The 12,749-nt window shown below is 45.0% G+C and overlaps 1 protein-coding gene across 1 annotated transcript in view; it reads left to right on the top strand.

The window, feature by feature from the left end:
* Nucleotides 1–12,113, top strand: part of RCOR1 (REST corepressor 1) — a 41,229-nt gene extending 29,116 nt beyond the window's left edge. The window contains exons 4-12 of the mRNA XM_018561088.1: nt 421–473; nt 2,443–2,604; nt 4,497–4,615; nt 5,920–6,010; nt 7,779–7,973; nt 9,307–9,384; nt 10,090–10,147; nt 10,385–10,614; nt 11,802–12,113. Coding sequence (XP_018416590.1) covers nt 421–473; nt 2,443–2,604; nt 4,497–4,615; nt 5,920–6,010; nt 7,779–7,973; nt 9,307–9,384; nt 10,090–10,147; nt 10,385–10,614; nt 11,802–11,834 — 1,019 coding nt within the window. The 3' untranslated portion in view covers nt 11,835–12,113. The remainder of the gene's footprint in view (nt 1–420; nt 474–2,442; nt 2,605–4,496; nt 4,616–5,919; nt 6,011–7,778; nt 7,974–9,306; nt 9,385–10,089; nt 10,148–10,384; nt 10,615–11,801) is intronic.
* Nucleotides 12,114–12,749: the final 636 nt, after the last annotated feature.

Raw genomic sequence — 12,749 nt, 5'->3', positions numbered from 1 at the left:
CTTATTCTTTAAATAACTCCCAGGCATATGAAATCTTACCCCCCCCCCCCGCCCCCCCACTGCAAGGGTTAAGTGTGGGCACCCCCGCCCCACACTGTTAGGGTTAAGTGCACATTTTGGGGAGCTAAAATAACAAGATATACTCACCGGAAACTCAAGCTTGCCTGGCTGCTAGACAGTACCCCGCAGCCTCAGGGATTCCTCACCTCATTGCAATGATTCAAATATGACAAACTGCAGAACTTTTTCAGTTGGTAAGATGATCCGAAATCATTTTTCAGCCTGTGATACTTTAATAAGAGCTGGAAAATGTGTGTTAATGGACCCTGAGGTCTGGTTAGGTAAACACTGTACTAATACAGACTAATGTATGTAACTGATATTCACAATAACTGAAACTTTTTTGTTAATGTTTTTCAGTGGATGAATATATCTCAGTTGCAAAAGAGAAGCATGGATATAACATGGAGCAGGTATTGGCGTTCTCTCCTTTTTTGGGTTAAGATTGCAGAGTAAAAATGTTGGAAACTCTTTCAAAATGAACCTGTAACTTGTATTAAAAGAATCCAGGCAGACCAACTTTGTAGAGTATGCAGCTGAGCTCTCTGCTGACTGAGAAGTGAAATCTAGGAGCACCGGTGCTATCCGGCACTTCCGAGCGTGACGGATCGCGTGTTCCCCAATAGGCGCTGTGATTCCCTACTGCCAGCAGCTACTGTGGGATGTATGAATGCATTAAATAGTTCAAATTCAATGAATACCAATAACACGGTACAAAGGTGTATATGGAAAACTGTCCATGGTATAGAAAAAAAAAGTTTTGGGACCGATGAATCAAAAGTTAAAATGAATTTGCTGTTTAGTATGCGAACATATGGTTCATCAGTGTGACCCCCATCTGTCAAACATGGAGGAGGATGACGCATGATGGTCTGGGGCTCCCTTGTTGGAATCCGAGTCTGCAACTTGCGCCGAGTACCTGAACCTATAGACCTATCATAGCAGTTTGCAGCACCAGACAATACCCTCTGGTCTGCACATAGTTGGTTAGGGGTTTATCGTACATTAGGATAAGGACCCAAGGTATACCCCTTGGCTATATCAGAACTACCTTTTAAAGAAAAGAACAAGATAGTAGGCTTCAGGTTATGGAATGACCACTATAGTCTCTCCCAGACTTGTAACTGCACCATTATACAAGAAGCTTCCTGTCTATTAAATGAGAACTCTTAGAATATTATTATTATACAGGATTTATATAGCACCAACAGTTTTATACTCTTCCCAATAGTTTGAGCCAGCATGTGACACTGCAGCTGTCACACTCTGTCTCTATTGCTTCAGGGCTGAGCAGTCACAAACTGCTGATCGCTCGGCTCATGGCTTCTCCCTGGAGAGAGCAGTGACAGTCGGTGAACGCTCCCCGCAGGGATTCCCTTCTTTTCTCTCTGTTCCTCCAGCGCTCATTGGAGGGATAGACAGGGGTAGAGGCTGGCTCCCTTGCAGCCTGCTTCCTTCGTGGTGGCCCGGCGGAGCTGTGACGGCACTCCCCTGGTGGCAGTGTTTGGGCCTAGTGATTGGCTGCTGGGCCGCATCACCATGGTAGCTTGTCGCATGTTTCTCTATACCCAGAAGTGCCAGGTATTATTGCCGGCTGCATGATGGGAGCACAGGTAAGTATAAAGTGGCTGGAGAGGGAGGACCCTTCCGGAGACGCTTACCTTTTCCTGAATCAACAAGGTGACTTTCTTTTAAACTGCACACATTTCAAGAACTGAAATAAATTGGGATGTTCTAGCTGGTTTAATCAGTAACATGTATGTATATAGCTTTAGTATTTTGTAGGGATACCAAGTGCCGTACTCAGTACATGCACCGATACTTTTGAGCTCCAAGACTAGACTAGAGAAAAATTCAAAAATTAGGAGGCCGCTGTCATTTGTAAGGAGCACACGGAGCTCCTAGGATTTGTATAGCTCTGTTTTTTATTGTATGATTTTGTTTTTATAAACATATATAAGGGATGCACCGATACCAGTTTTGCAAGTACTGATACATTTTTGTTGTCATGTGACAATTTTTCTAAAACAATACAGACTAATGATTTCAGGACAGTGGTGGAGCGTCAGAGCCAGGCCCCAGCTGCAACCCTGGTAGTTCTCATGAAAATGCCAAGTATCTGCACTGGTATCTGAACAGGTATCGGTGCATCCCTAGTATTTTGCATACTTATTTCATAAGGTGGTGATTTATCAGATAATAGTGTATAAATAAAAAGCTGCCATTCCTTGAACGTGTAATCTACTGTGTAAGGCAGGCGTGAGCTTTTATTGTATTTCTCGTGTTGTTCCCGTTCCTGTGCATGTAAACATTGGCTGCTTTTTCTGTGAAGCCTTTCAAACTTCTGCTCCAGCTTACACTATTACATGCTTTCCCTTGCAGGCACTTGGCATGCTTTTTTGGCACAAACATAACATAGAAAAATCGCTGGCAGACTTGCCCAACTTCACCCCATTTCCCGATGAATGGACCGTGGAGGACAAAGTCTTGTTTGAACAAGCTTTTGGCTTTCATGGAAAAACCTTTCATAGGATCCAGCAGATGGTAAGTACTGCACACTACTGTAAATAATAAAGGGCACGTGCACCCCATTACAGATCCGAGCTGGCAACTGTTTCACAAGATTATCTGTAGTCACCTGGCAATGTCTGCTTTTTCTTTTCTCCTGTGTATGTCTGTAAAGTCTTTTGCAAGACTGTAATAGGATGGAGACTCTTAATTTCATTGGAAATTCCCTGCTTGCTTGTTCTCTTTAAGTGTCGGACTCGTAACAGCGAGTGGCCCATTTACTAGTGCAGCTCACACTTCCTGCTGCTACCTATTGCAGTGATATCTGTTGCTGTGATTTGCTGTAACGTCCACATTTTAATTTGACATGTTTTAATTAAATTAGGAAACCGAGAACCTGTCAGATGTTCATCTTTACGTGTATAGCCAGCTTTGGATTCGCTCCCCTTTCTCGCTTGTCACTATGGATGCACCAATACTGGTTTCGGTGCCGATAACGAGTATTTTGGCGAGTACTTGTACTCGCCTAAATGTTTCGATACCGGAACTTTCGGTCAGAGGAAGGGGAACATGGAGCCAGTGCAATCAGGAAGCTGGGTGGCGAGTAGTGACCCGCCTCCCGGCTTCCTGATTGGCCGGGAAGCCAGCTCCACGATTCCGGTTTCCCGGCCGAGCACAATCAAGCCGGCCAGACATGGAACTGGCTTCTCGGGCATTCAGGTAAGCCGGCTCCATGCCAGCGGAAGCACCGGTATCGGTACTCCGTATAGAAAGCAAAGTATCAGTACTCACGCTCGATATCGAAAAACCGTTATCGGTGCATCCATACTTGTCACCATTGATGGCCTAGTCCTTTCACATGGGGAGCAGGGAAACGAGCCACAACACTTGACAGCTTTTGTGATTGGCCCAGCCATTGCACATCTTCAATTAGTGATTTGGAGCTTACGTAGGGTTTCCTTCCCTATGTGCCCAATGGCTGAATGGTGCAGCAGCGAAGTGAAAGGATGGAAACTTTGTGAGGAACAAAGCTGAATCTGTTACATTGCATGCTTTCGCAAAGCACATGTTCACTTTTTTTATTGAACTGGGGTGCAATTGGTATTGTTAGTGGGTTGGTCAGTCTAATTATGGTAAAATTGTATTTGTTGTTGAAATTTTGTTATTTTAATTATTTAAAATAGCCAAAATGTTGAGAAATTGACTCTAAGTGGAGCTTCACCTTGCAGTGGGTAGATACTAGGGATGCACAGATACCCGTATCGCCAATACCGAGTACCAAAAGTCCCATTCAGGAACCAGGCGGCGTGTAATGACTGGCTTCCCGAGTAGCAGGGAAGCCGTCCCCATGCTTCTCGTCACTAAGTAATGAGAAAGCATGGAGCCGGCTTTCTGGCCAATCAGTAAACCGGGCGCTGTGGAATGATGTGGCGCCTGGCTTCCTGATTGGCCAGCTTCCGACCAATCTGGAAGCCGGGCAGCTCTTGTCACAAGTGACGAGAGAGCATGAAGCCGGCTTCCCGACCAATCAGAAAGCAGAGTGCCGCATCATTACACGGCGCCTGGCTTCCTGATTGGCCAGCTTCCGACCAATCTGGAAGCCGGGCAGCTCTTGTCACAAGTGACGAGAGAGCATGAAGCCGGCTTCCCGACCAATCAGGAAGCCGGCAGCGTGTAATGACGCGCTGCCCGGCTTCCTGATACCGGAAGTATCGGGCTAGGATTCATTGCATTTGGGTGAGTATTCGCCCAAATACTCTGCGTCGGCACCGGTACTAGTATCAGTATTGGTGCATCCCTAGTAGATACCCGACTGACTGATTTGTACTGGCTTGTTAGGCACAGTAGATGTATGGTGTTCCCCCGCTTGAAGTCCTCTAAATTATTCTGCTCTCGCTGCAACTAAATCTTTTCCTGCTTCTTTGTAGCTTCCTGATAAATCTATTGCCAGCCTAGTAAAATTTTACTATTCCTGGAAAAAGAGTCGCTCTAAGACCAGCGTGATGGATCGTCATGCTCGCAAGCAGAAGCGTGAACGGGAAGGAAGGTTAGTTTTTTTCCTCTCTCCTGGTTGTTCTGTGTACACTCTGTTCTCGGAACTTTTTTGCAGGTTAGAAATGTCCTTTTTGTTGATCACTGCAGGAGAGGAAAGAAAATGGTCTGTGAATCACTGGAGAAAATATCCATAGCAACCTAATGTTCTGGCAACTACCAGCATTATCTGTCGAGCTGGTGGCTCTGTCAATTACACGCTGCATTGACTCAGTGTTGTCTGATGCTGGCACGCGTAAGCGCTGCTTGTCTTTCAGAAGTAGAAAGCAGTCCGAGTATCTGTTGTTATGACGGAATAAATGTCAGTCAAAGTACCGCAGCGCTGAATACTGAAAAATGGCCTGGATGGGAAGGGGGTTTAACACCGCGGATGTCAACTGGTTAAAAGTAGAGCTTGTTGAAGAAATATAAAATGTGTCTTAGAATAGCAGATGCCAGCAGGTGCTTGTAAAAAGGCAGACGTCTTGTAGGGAGCCCTGAAATGCGGGAGGCTATATAAATAAAAGCCACCCCCAGGCTCAGGCCTGTCCCCCCCCCCAATGCCTGTTAGTCCATTACTGTGATGGGTGGCCTTTCTAACCAGTGGCTTGACACCTCGAAACCATACTAGTTCAAAAGTCACCTTGTCCTGGTGAAGGAACCCTGTGTGGCATTCATTTGTGCCTTTCATTATAGGGAAATAAAGAAACATGAACAGGTATGCTGGGGACATATTTTTTTTTACTTGTCACCATTCAGCGGTTGCTACTGCACCCTATGCAGATTGAATTGCCAGTATGGTTAGCAATGAAGATATACATCCGTGATGTTTTAGGGACAAGCACATCATTGTGTGTGATGCTTCACAAGTCTCAGCAAATGAATGAGCGCAAACCTTGATGGGCTTATGTAAAGGGATCTGCCTCTGGTATGGGAAGCTTCTGATGGAAGCTGCCATCCTCCAATGCCACATAACAGTTCAAGGGCAGTTAATTGAACTTTTTCAGCGTCGGTAGAAGTGATGTCACTTTCTTAGTACAAGTATTTCCTAGGAATACAAGAATGAGCTTCCATGTGAGGTGACTGACAGGTATTTTATACTGTAGATTGGTTAGGAGGCTGATCCGGAAGTGCCATAACACCCTGCACCCAGTCATTTCTTTATCGCTTGAGTGGTTAGACAACTTGGGCTCTGCTTGGGTAAATTAGGGCCCGTCTGGTCAATACACAGCAAATATCTTGCTATTCATCTCCTTTCCACCTTCTCATGGTGAAGAAAAAAAAAATGTGTCCTCCTTTGCTGCTTTTTTTTTGTTTTAGCGGAGATGAGACGGAGGAACCAATCAGCAGCAGCAACAACCCGACGGATATGGAGGTCGACCCACAAAAGGAACCCAAGAAAGAAGTAATTGTACGTATGCATCATTTCTCTATTATTATTTTCTTTGTTCTGCGGCAGCATTGCAATTTTCCATAGTTCTGCTTCTCGGGAAATATCAGAATCGGTTGCCGTCCTTTGGCATTGTGGAACGTTAGTCTGTTAACAGAAGGTGTCCTGGGAAGTTCAGTAAAATACTGGCAGCCTCTTGCATCCTTGGGGACCTCTTCAGCCACCGGATCTTCATCTTCCTACACAAATTTGATGCTTTTTACAGAGCCGGTCTTTAAAAGTTTTTGTGAACACACAGCTACTAAAAGACATTCTAATGCAGACATTTTTTTTTACTACCGTTTTCAATATCTCGTATTCTGTGGTCACGTGATCACTCAGCCTCTGTTGGACATGGTATGTTTACTATAACCACAATCATGAATGAACAGGAGGTGATGTAGATCACTTCCCATTCATTCATAATTGAGGATATAGTACACATACCATGTCCTCAATTATATACAAACACTCAGCAATCACTGATAGCTGAGTGTTTGTACCTTGCTCTCCTCTCTGACACGCTGTCACAGGAGGCTGAGCGAGCGGCGTAGGGAGGAGAGCCCAGCCTCCTGTGAAAGCGCGGCCTGTCTCCGCCCACACACCACTGTGATAGGAGGCTGAGCGGTGTGGGAGGAGACGCCAGCCGCTCACAGCGCGCTCCTCCGGCTATCAGAGTTTCTCTGCTCCCCGCTGGGACATAGACCAGCGGGGAGGAAAGAAAGCAGGGATGCGCCGACGTATCGGCAGGAAAATAGCACTTTCGGCATTATGCCAAAAGTGCCATTTTCGGCCGATATGTTTCGGCGGCCGATATATTGGTGCATTCCTAGTATTGACAATAAGACTCCTGCTTATTGAGGGGTCCTGGCAACTAAACTGGAGATGCAAACATGTCTTGCATCTGCATGGCATCCTTCATCTTCTAGCAGCAATCCCAGAAATGCAAACTGACCACTCCAGTGCTGATCTGCGTTTGGCGTGGTCAGTTTGATACAGGAAGCCAGGGAAACAGGATCACCAGGTATTTATCATCACCAAACGAAATCAAATCATTAGGGCTAGTTCACACCAAGTGCAGAGCAGTTACAGAATGCTTCCAATCTATTCGTGGTATTTTGGGCTCTAGTTCATACCACAGTTCCAGAGCATGTGGAAAAACTGCAGCATGCCCTATTTTTTCTGCTCTGGAACGCACCAAAACGCACACGAGAGCCCTGGAACGCACTAAAAGCCCATTTTAAGCTTTTAAAAAAAGTACCAGAATGCGTCAAAAACGTGGCGAAACACACTGCACTTCACATGCAGAAACTCATGCAGATCTGGTCCGGATTTGGTGTGAACAAGTCCTTACATTTACAAACATTTTGGGGTAATTCTGATCACTAGAAATGGCAGAACTCTTATTATTTTACATGACACCAATCAACGTCTTGTGTTGCAGTTGGCCTTTTGTGAGCGAACGATGAATGTTTTACCTATGACTCTTCTGCACATATTCGGCATTCACAATAATTTGGTGTCTCTTCTGCTAGCAGAGGAGTTTAGAGTCAAAGAATCTGCTTGAATAACAGAAAATTATCTTCAACATTACAGAACAAGTCCGCTTGAATGTGACTACTATCTATGCCATGAGATAGAAGTATATTCGCCTTTTAAGCTGAACTATATTAACCCTTTATAGCTGAAGTGCCTTTTAAACTTGGCGATTTGTAGCCATTTTCCAATCGTCTGTTCTCTGCTTGCACAGTCTCCTAAGAATGACACAGTCCCGCATGTGAAGAAGGAGAAACACCCATCTCAAGCTAAAAACAGAGCCAAACGGAAGCCTCCGAAGGGGATGTTCCTGTCACAGGAAGATGTAGGAGCCATCTCTGCCAACGCCAATGCTGCTACCACTATGCTGAAACAGCTGGATATGGAACTGGTCTCCATTAAGAGACAGGCAAGTGCCACCTCATCTCCTGCTGACCAGGTGAAAGGCCAGCATCCTTATGTGTACTCTTCTTCCTTATTCATTCTGTCAGAGGCGGTCTTTGTGGCACGACTCCTGTAATCAGATTAGTAGAACACATTCTATTCCACCTTTTGATGTTCGCTTGTTAAATATATGTAGAGCTTTGTAGTTACCAGTATGCCCCCATTCAATCATTATTGGCAATGACTGGAGTTGCTGCAATGGTCACCTTTTAGGTGCTCCTAGAATGACTGTCTAGATAAATACTGAATTTTAGTTTTGTGGATAGTTGACATGCCAATCAGCAGCTCTTTAAAGGAGAACTATGAGGTGAGTGAAAATCACTCATCCTCATAGTTCGAGCCGACATGTGACAATGAAACTGTCACAAGTCGGCTCAATAGATTGGGAAGTGAGGGAACACATAACGTCGCTCGCTCACTTCTCGATCATGTCCCTGCAGAGAGTCGTGACTGTCACTCACAGCTCCCTGGAGGGATCCTCCCCCACTCCGATCCCCCTCACTCCGATCCTCCCCACTCCGATCCTCCCCACTCCGATCCTCCCCACTCCGATCCTCCCCACTCCGATCCTCCCCACTCCGATCCTCCCCACTCCGATCCTCCCGCGCTGACTGGAGAAATGGGAGGGGGCTGGTACAGCTGACTCTGCCTCTAGATAGGCAGAGCCAGCTGTCAATCACGCAGCTGATTGGATCTCGACAGTAATGTCGGGATCCGTACGGGCTGCGGCGGTCTCGGTACACCGCGAGCTGTAACTCGCAGTATACTGAGCTTTGGGTCACAGGAGGACGCAAGTTCGTGTCCTCCCGTGACCCTGGGGAGAACTATGGGGCAAAGCACTGACCCCATAGTTCTGCTTTAAAACTAGAAGCGATTGATTGTGGGACTAATTTGCATAAAGGTGGAATAGTTTTCTATAGGTTCCAATTAAGGGTCATATTTAACCTGATTGCTATAGGTAGCTGCTGCAGCGTCTGTACATCAGACTGCAACGGGAAGGCTCTCATAGCACCATGGGAAATTAATTTGTTTTTTGCTTCATGTGTAAAATTTCAGACACAGCTGATACGTTTTTTGGGATGGGTTAGAAAGCCACGCACAGTACCAACATTTTTTTTACCTTACATTAAAGTTTGTGGGGTTTTTAAATTAGGTCCCGGTTAACCTAGCGCTTTATTAGTTTAGGTAAATATGTGAAGCATAGAAACAGTGCAATGAACTAAGAGCATGTTACGTTTTCTGCTCCTGAAGTTGTGCAATTTTCTTTATCCGGTCTAAATATATTCTTGTCTCTTCAGATTCAAAATATCAAACAGACAAACAGTGCACTCAAGGAGAAGCTACAGGGAGGAGTTGAGGAGTACAGAGTCGCTGAGGTAGGTGCAATTCTAGGTTTAAATTTATAGAGAAGTAAAGTGTATGTGTAGATGGTAGGGATGCACCGGTTTTTCGGTATCGAATACGGGTACCAATATCTTTTTTTTTTTTTTCGGTGCTCGTTGATACCGATACCGGAAGTCCTATTAAGGAAGCTGGGGGGCTTGTAAAGACTCGCCACCCGGCTTCCCGATTAACAGGGAAGCCGTTTCCATGCTTCTCATCACTAGATGATGACACGGATGACTAGAAAGCATGGGCTGGCTTCCTGACCAATCAGGAAGTCTGGCAGTGAGTCATTGCACGCTGCCCGGCTTCCTGATTGGCCGGGAAGCCAGCTTCATGCTCCCTCGTCACAAGTGAGCCGTGTAATGACTCGCTGCCCGACTTCCTGATACCGGAAGCTTATGTATCGGGCTAGGTATCGGTACATTTGGGAGAGTACGAGTATTCGCCCAAATACTCGGCATCGGCACAGATACTCATATCGGAATCAGTGCATCCCTAGTAGATGAATATAAGCATCCTACTTTTTATGCCGTAAAAATATAGATCTAATTTTTTTAGATCATTTGGTTATTTAAAGCCACCCAAGCTTTGTAATGTGATATTTGAAGGTTGAAAGAAGCAAAACTGCAGTTTGCCTTCATTTTATTTTTATGTAGTTTTCACTTGCTTTTCTTTTTCTTTTTTTTTTTTTTTAGGTTCCACAGAAATTTAATGCTCGCTGGACAACAGAGGAACAGCTTCTTGCTGTTCAAGGTATAACAAATATAATTCCTCCGCGAAAACTGCTCCCTTATATGTATTTCATCTGTGCATTTAACGGTTTGCCTGGAGTTTAGTTTTAACATGGAAATCAGATGGATGATCATTTTGGGGGGTTGTTTGCCTTTACAAGCGAGTCCCTTCAACTTTACATATTCATCATATGTTGGTAAGAAGTTTGAGGTGTCCAAACTATTTTATGTTAACTGTTTACATTGTCTTGCCCTGCAGCGATCCGAAAATATGGCCGGGATTTCCAAGCAATTTCGGACGTCATAGGGAACAAATCGGTTGTCCAAGTGAAGAATTTTTTTGTCAATTACCGAAGACGCTTTAATATTGATCAGGTTTTACAGGAATGGGAGGCGGAGCACGGAAAGCCGGAGGAGAACGGTGACTGCCTCGAGAAGCCTATAAAATTACCTGACACTGCTATAAAGATGTCCGATGAAGAGGACGAGGTAACACTAGTTGTAGATTGTTGTCTTATTCTTAAAATAAAAGTGGTGAGAAAATGCATCAAAAGAAGCTTAGTGTCAGTAAACATTTGTACTCAATGTTTCTTTCATTAATATAGTTGAAACACCTGGCTGATCCTCTCATTTCCCTCTACTTCCTTATTTAAAGTGGCAATGATACTCCAGCTAATTGGTTCTCAATTGGTGGGTTGCGACCCCATGTTCAGTGGCCTTCCACTTTTGTAGGTGAGAGGCTTCTCAGCCTCCCCCTAGTGCAGCACCGTCAGTTCTCACACCAAGCAGCCATTCTAAATATGCTTCCCGGAGCCGAGTGTCAGCTTAAGGTGGGGTGGGATGGGTCTATGTGGGAGCTCCATCCATGTGCATTGCTTACAGCTCCCTCACATGTCCTGTAGAGGTGCCTGGACCATTACATAATTTTTGCCAAAGTGGACCAGGTAGTAGATGAACTCTATTTGTAAGTAAATTAAAATTATGTTTAGCTAATGTAAGATGATTGGATATCCGCAGAGCTGCACGCTGGTGGGATTTTTAGTGAAATAGCTTTAACCATCATCAGTCCCTCTCATCCTGATCTATACTGTTGTTTCCCATCTGTCACAGCTTTTTCTGCCAGCACTTATTTTGTTCCCAAGCTTTTTATGAAAGAACACATCCCTGGCATCCCTTTTTAGCTGTGGATGCTCAAGCAACTGATTAGCACAATGATGAATTCTGCAGCTCCAAGTGGCCAGCCAGAAGGAGCATGCATGTTTAAAGGGATGCTAAGATGTCTTCTATCATACAATGCTTTTGAAGAACATTCAAGGCAGCAACTAGGCAGCCATCTAGGGCGCAGCCTTGATCACTCGCCCCCCCATTGGCACCGCTTCTCTAGTAGCGGGTCTTGCCTAGGGCGCTAAATAGTGTAGCACCGGCCCTGCAGCTATGGGACAATGCTTAGACATTCACCAGGCTTAAACACTGTTACATGGGGATAGGCAGTAACGCCAACACCAAAGCAGGTGGCAAGAGAGCACGCATCAGTGCGAATACCTTACCTGGAGGTGAGCGGTGATCACTGTCACTGCCTATTCAGTGCTCATTCAAGGTATACACTGCAGTAAAATCTCCAGATGTCGAAGACGCATTATGATTTCCCTTCATTTGTACTTTTCTTTTTCCAGCAGGGCTCTCCTCTTGATGTCAGATTTTCTTCATGAGAAAACAAGAACTGCTTAGTCTTGACTACTTAATTTGCCCAGAACTTCAGGTATTACGAGGACTTCAACCAGCTATGCTCATCATGCGTTGTGGACAAGCAGCTATTTACCAAAAAGGCAAACAACTTCCGGCCCTTTTAACATATCTGCCTTAATCACCTCCAGTTCCCCCTCACAGACGGCTTTCTGCTGTCATCACCGAGGATAAAACAGAGTCATCGGCATCTTGTATCGGGACAATCTCCCCCATCACCTTGTAAATATTCACCCTGATGATGAAACGTTGCGGCTGTCATGTTCCGCATGAAACTTTAGTTTCTTTCTGTTGGATTTTTTTGGATGATGTATAAATTAGTTCTGCATTAATCAGAAGAACGCTCGTACACAGGAATTCCTGTAACCCCTTCATCATGCCACGTCTCCTAATCGCAGTGGATGCTTGTCTGCAAGAAAATCTTTTATTGTGGGTTTTTTTTTTCTTCGAGTATAGAATATTCTGCTAGGTTTTTATCTCCTCTTAGAGCGTGTTTTTTAAGTTTTTCCATTATTTAAATAAGACTTTTTTCTATATTTTGCTTCGCTGCTGAACTCCGTGATTTAAAAAAAGCAAGCAACTCTTGCAGTTGGGATTCCCTGCACCGTGAGGGTTCACTGCTCATTAAGGGGTAAAGGAAGAAGCTGTAATACCTTATTTCTCTTTCCAGCAGGCTTCCGGCGCTTTTCTTCTCCCAGATGCTCCAGTTTGCCGGTGGACTCTTACTATCGGCGCGTTAAATGCAGGACTGTAGGTCCTGCGCTGTATGTGATAATGTCAGAGTGCAACCACCTGCCGGAGTGGGGCAGAGAAGTTGCTTTGGGGGACCAGTCACGCAGCATAGAGGAAGCCTGCCAGAAGGATACATGGAGTATTACAGC

The sequence above is a fragment of the Nanorana parkeri genome, unplaced genomic scaffold (genome assembly GCF_000935625.1).
Source record: "Nanorana parkeri isolate BGI_ZX_2015 unplaced genomic scaffold, ASM93562v1 scaffold499, whole genome shotgun sequence".
NCBI lineage: Eukaryota > Metazoa > Chordata > Amphibia > Anura > Dicroglossidae > Nanorana > Nanorana parkeri.
Note: the sequence above shows the minus strand (reverse complement) of the source record. Positions and strands in the feature narration are given on the sequence as shown.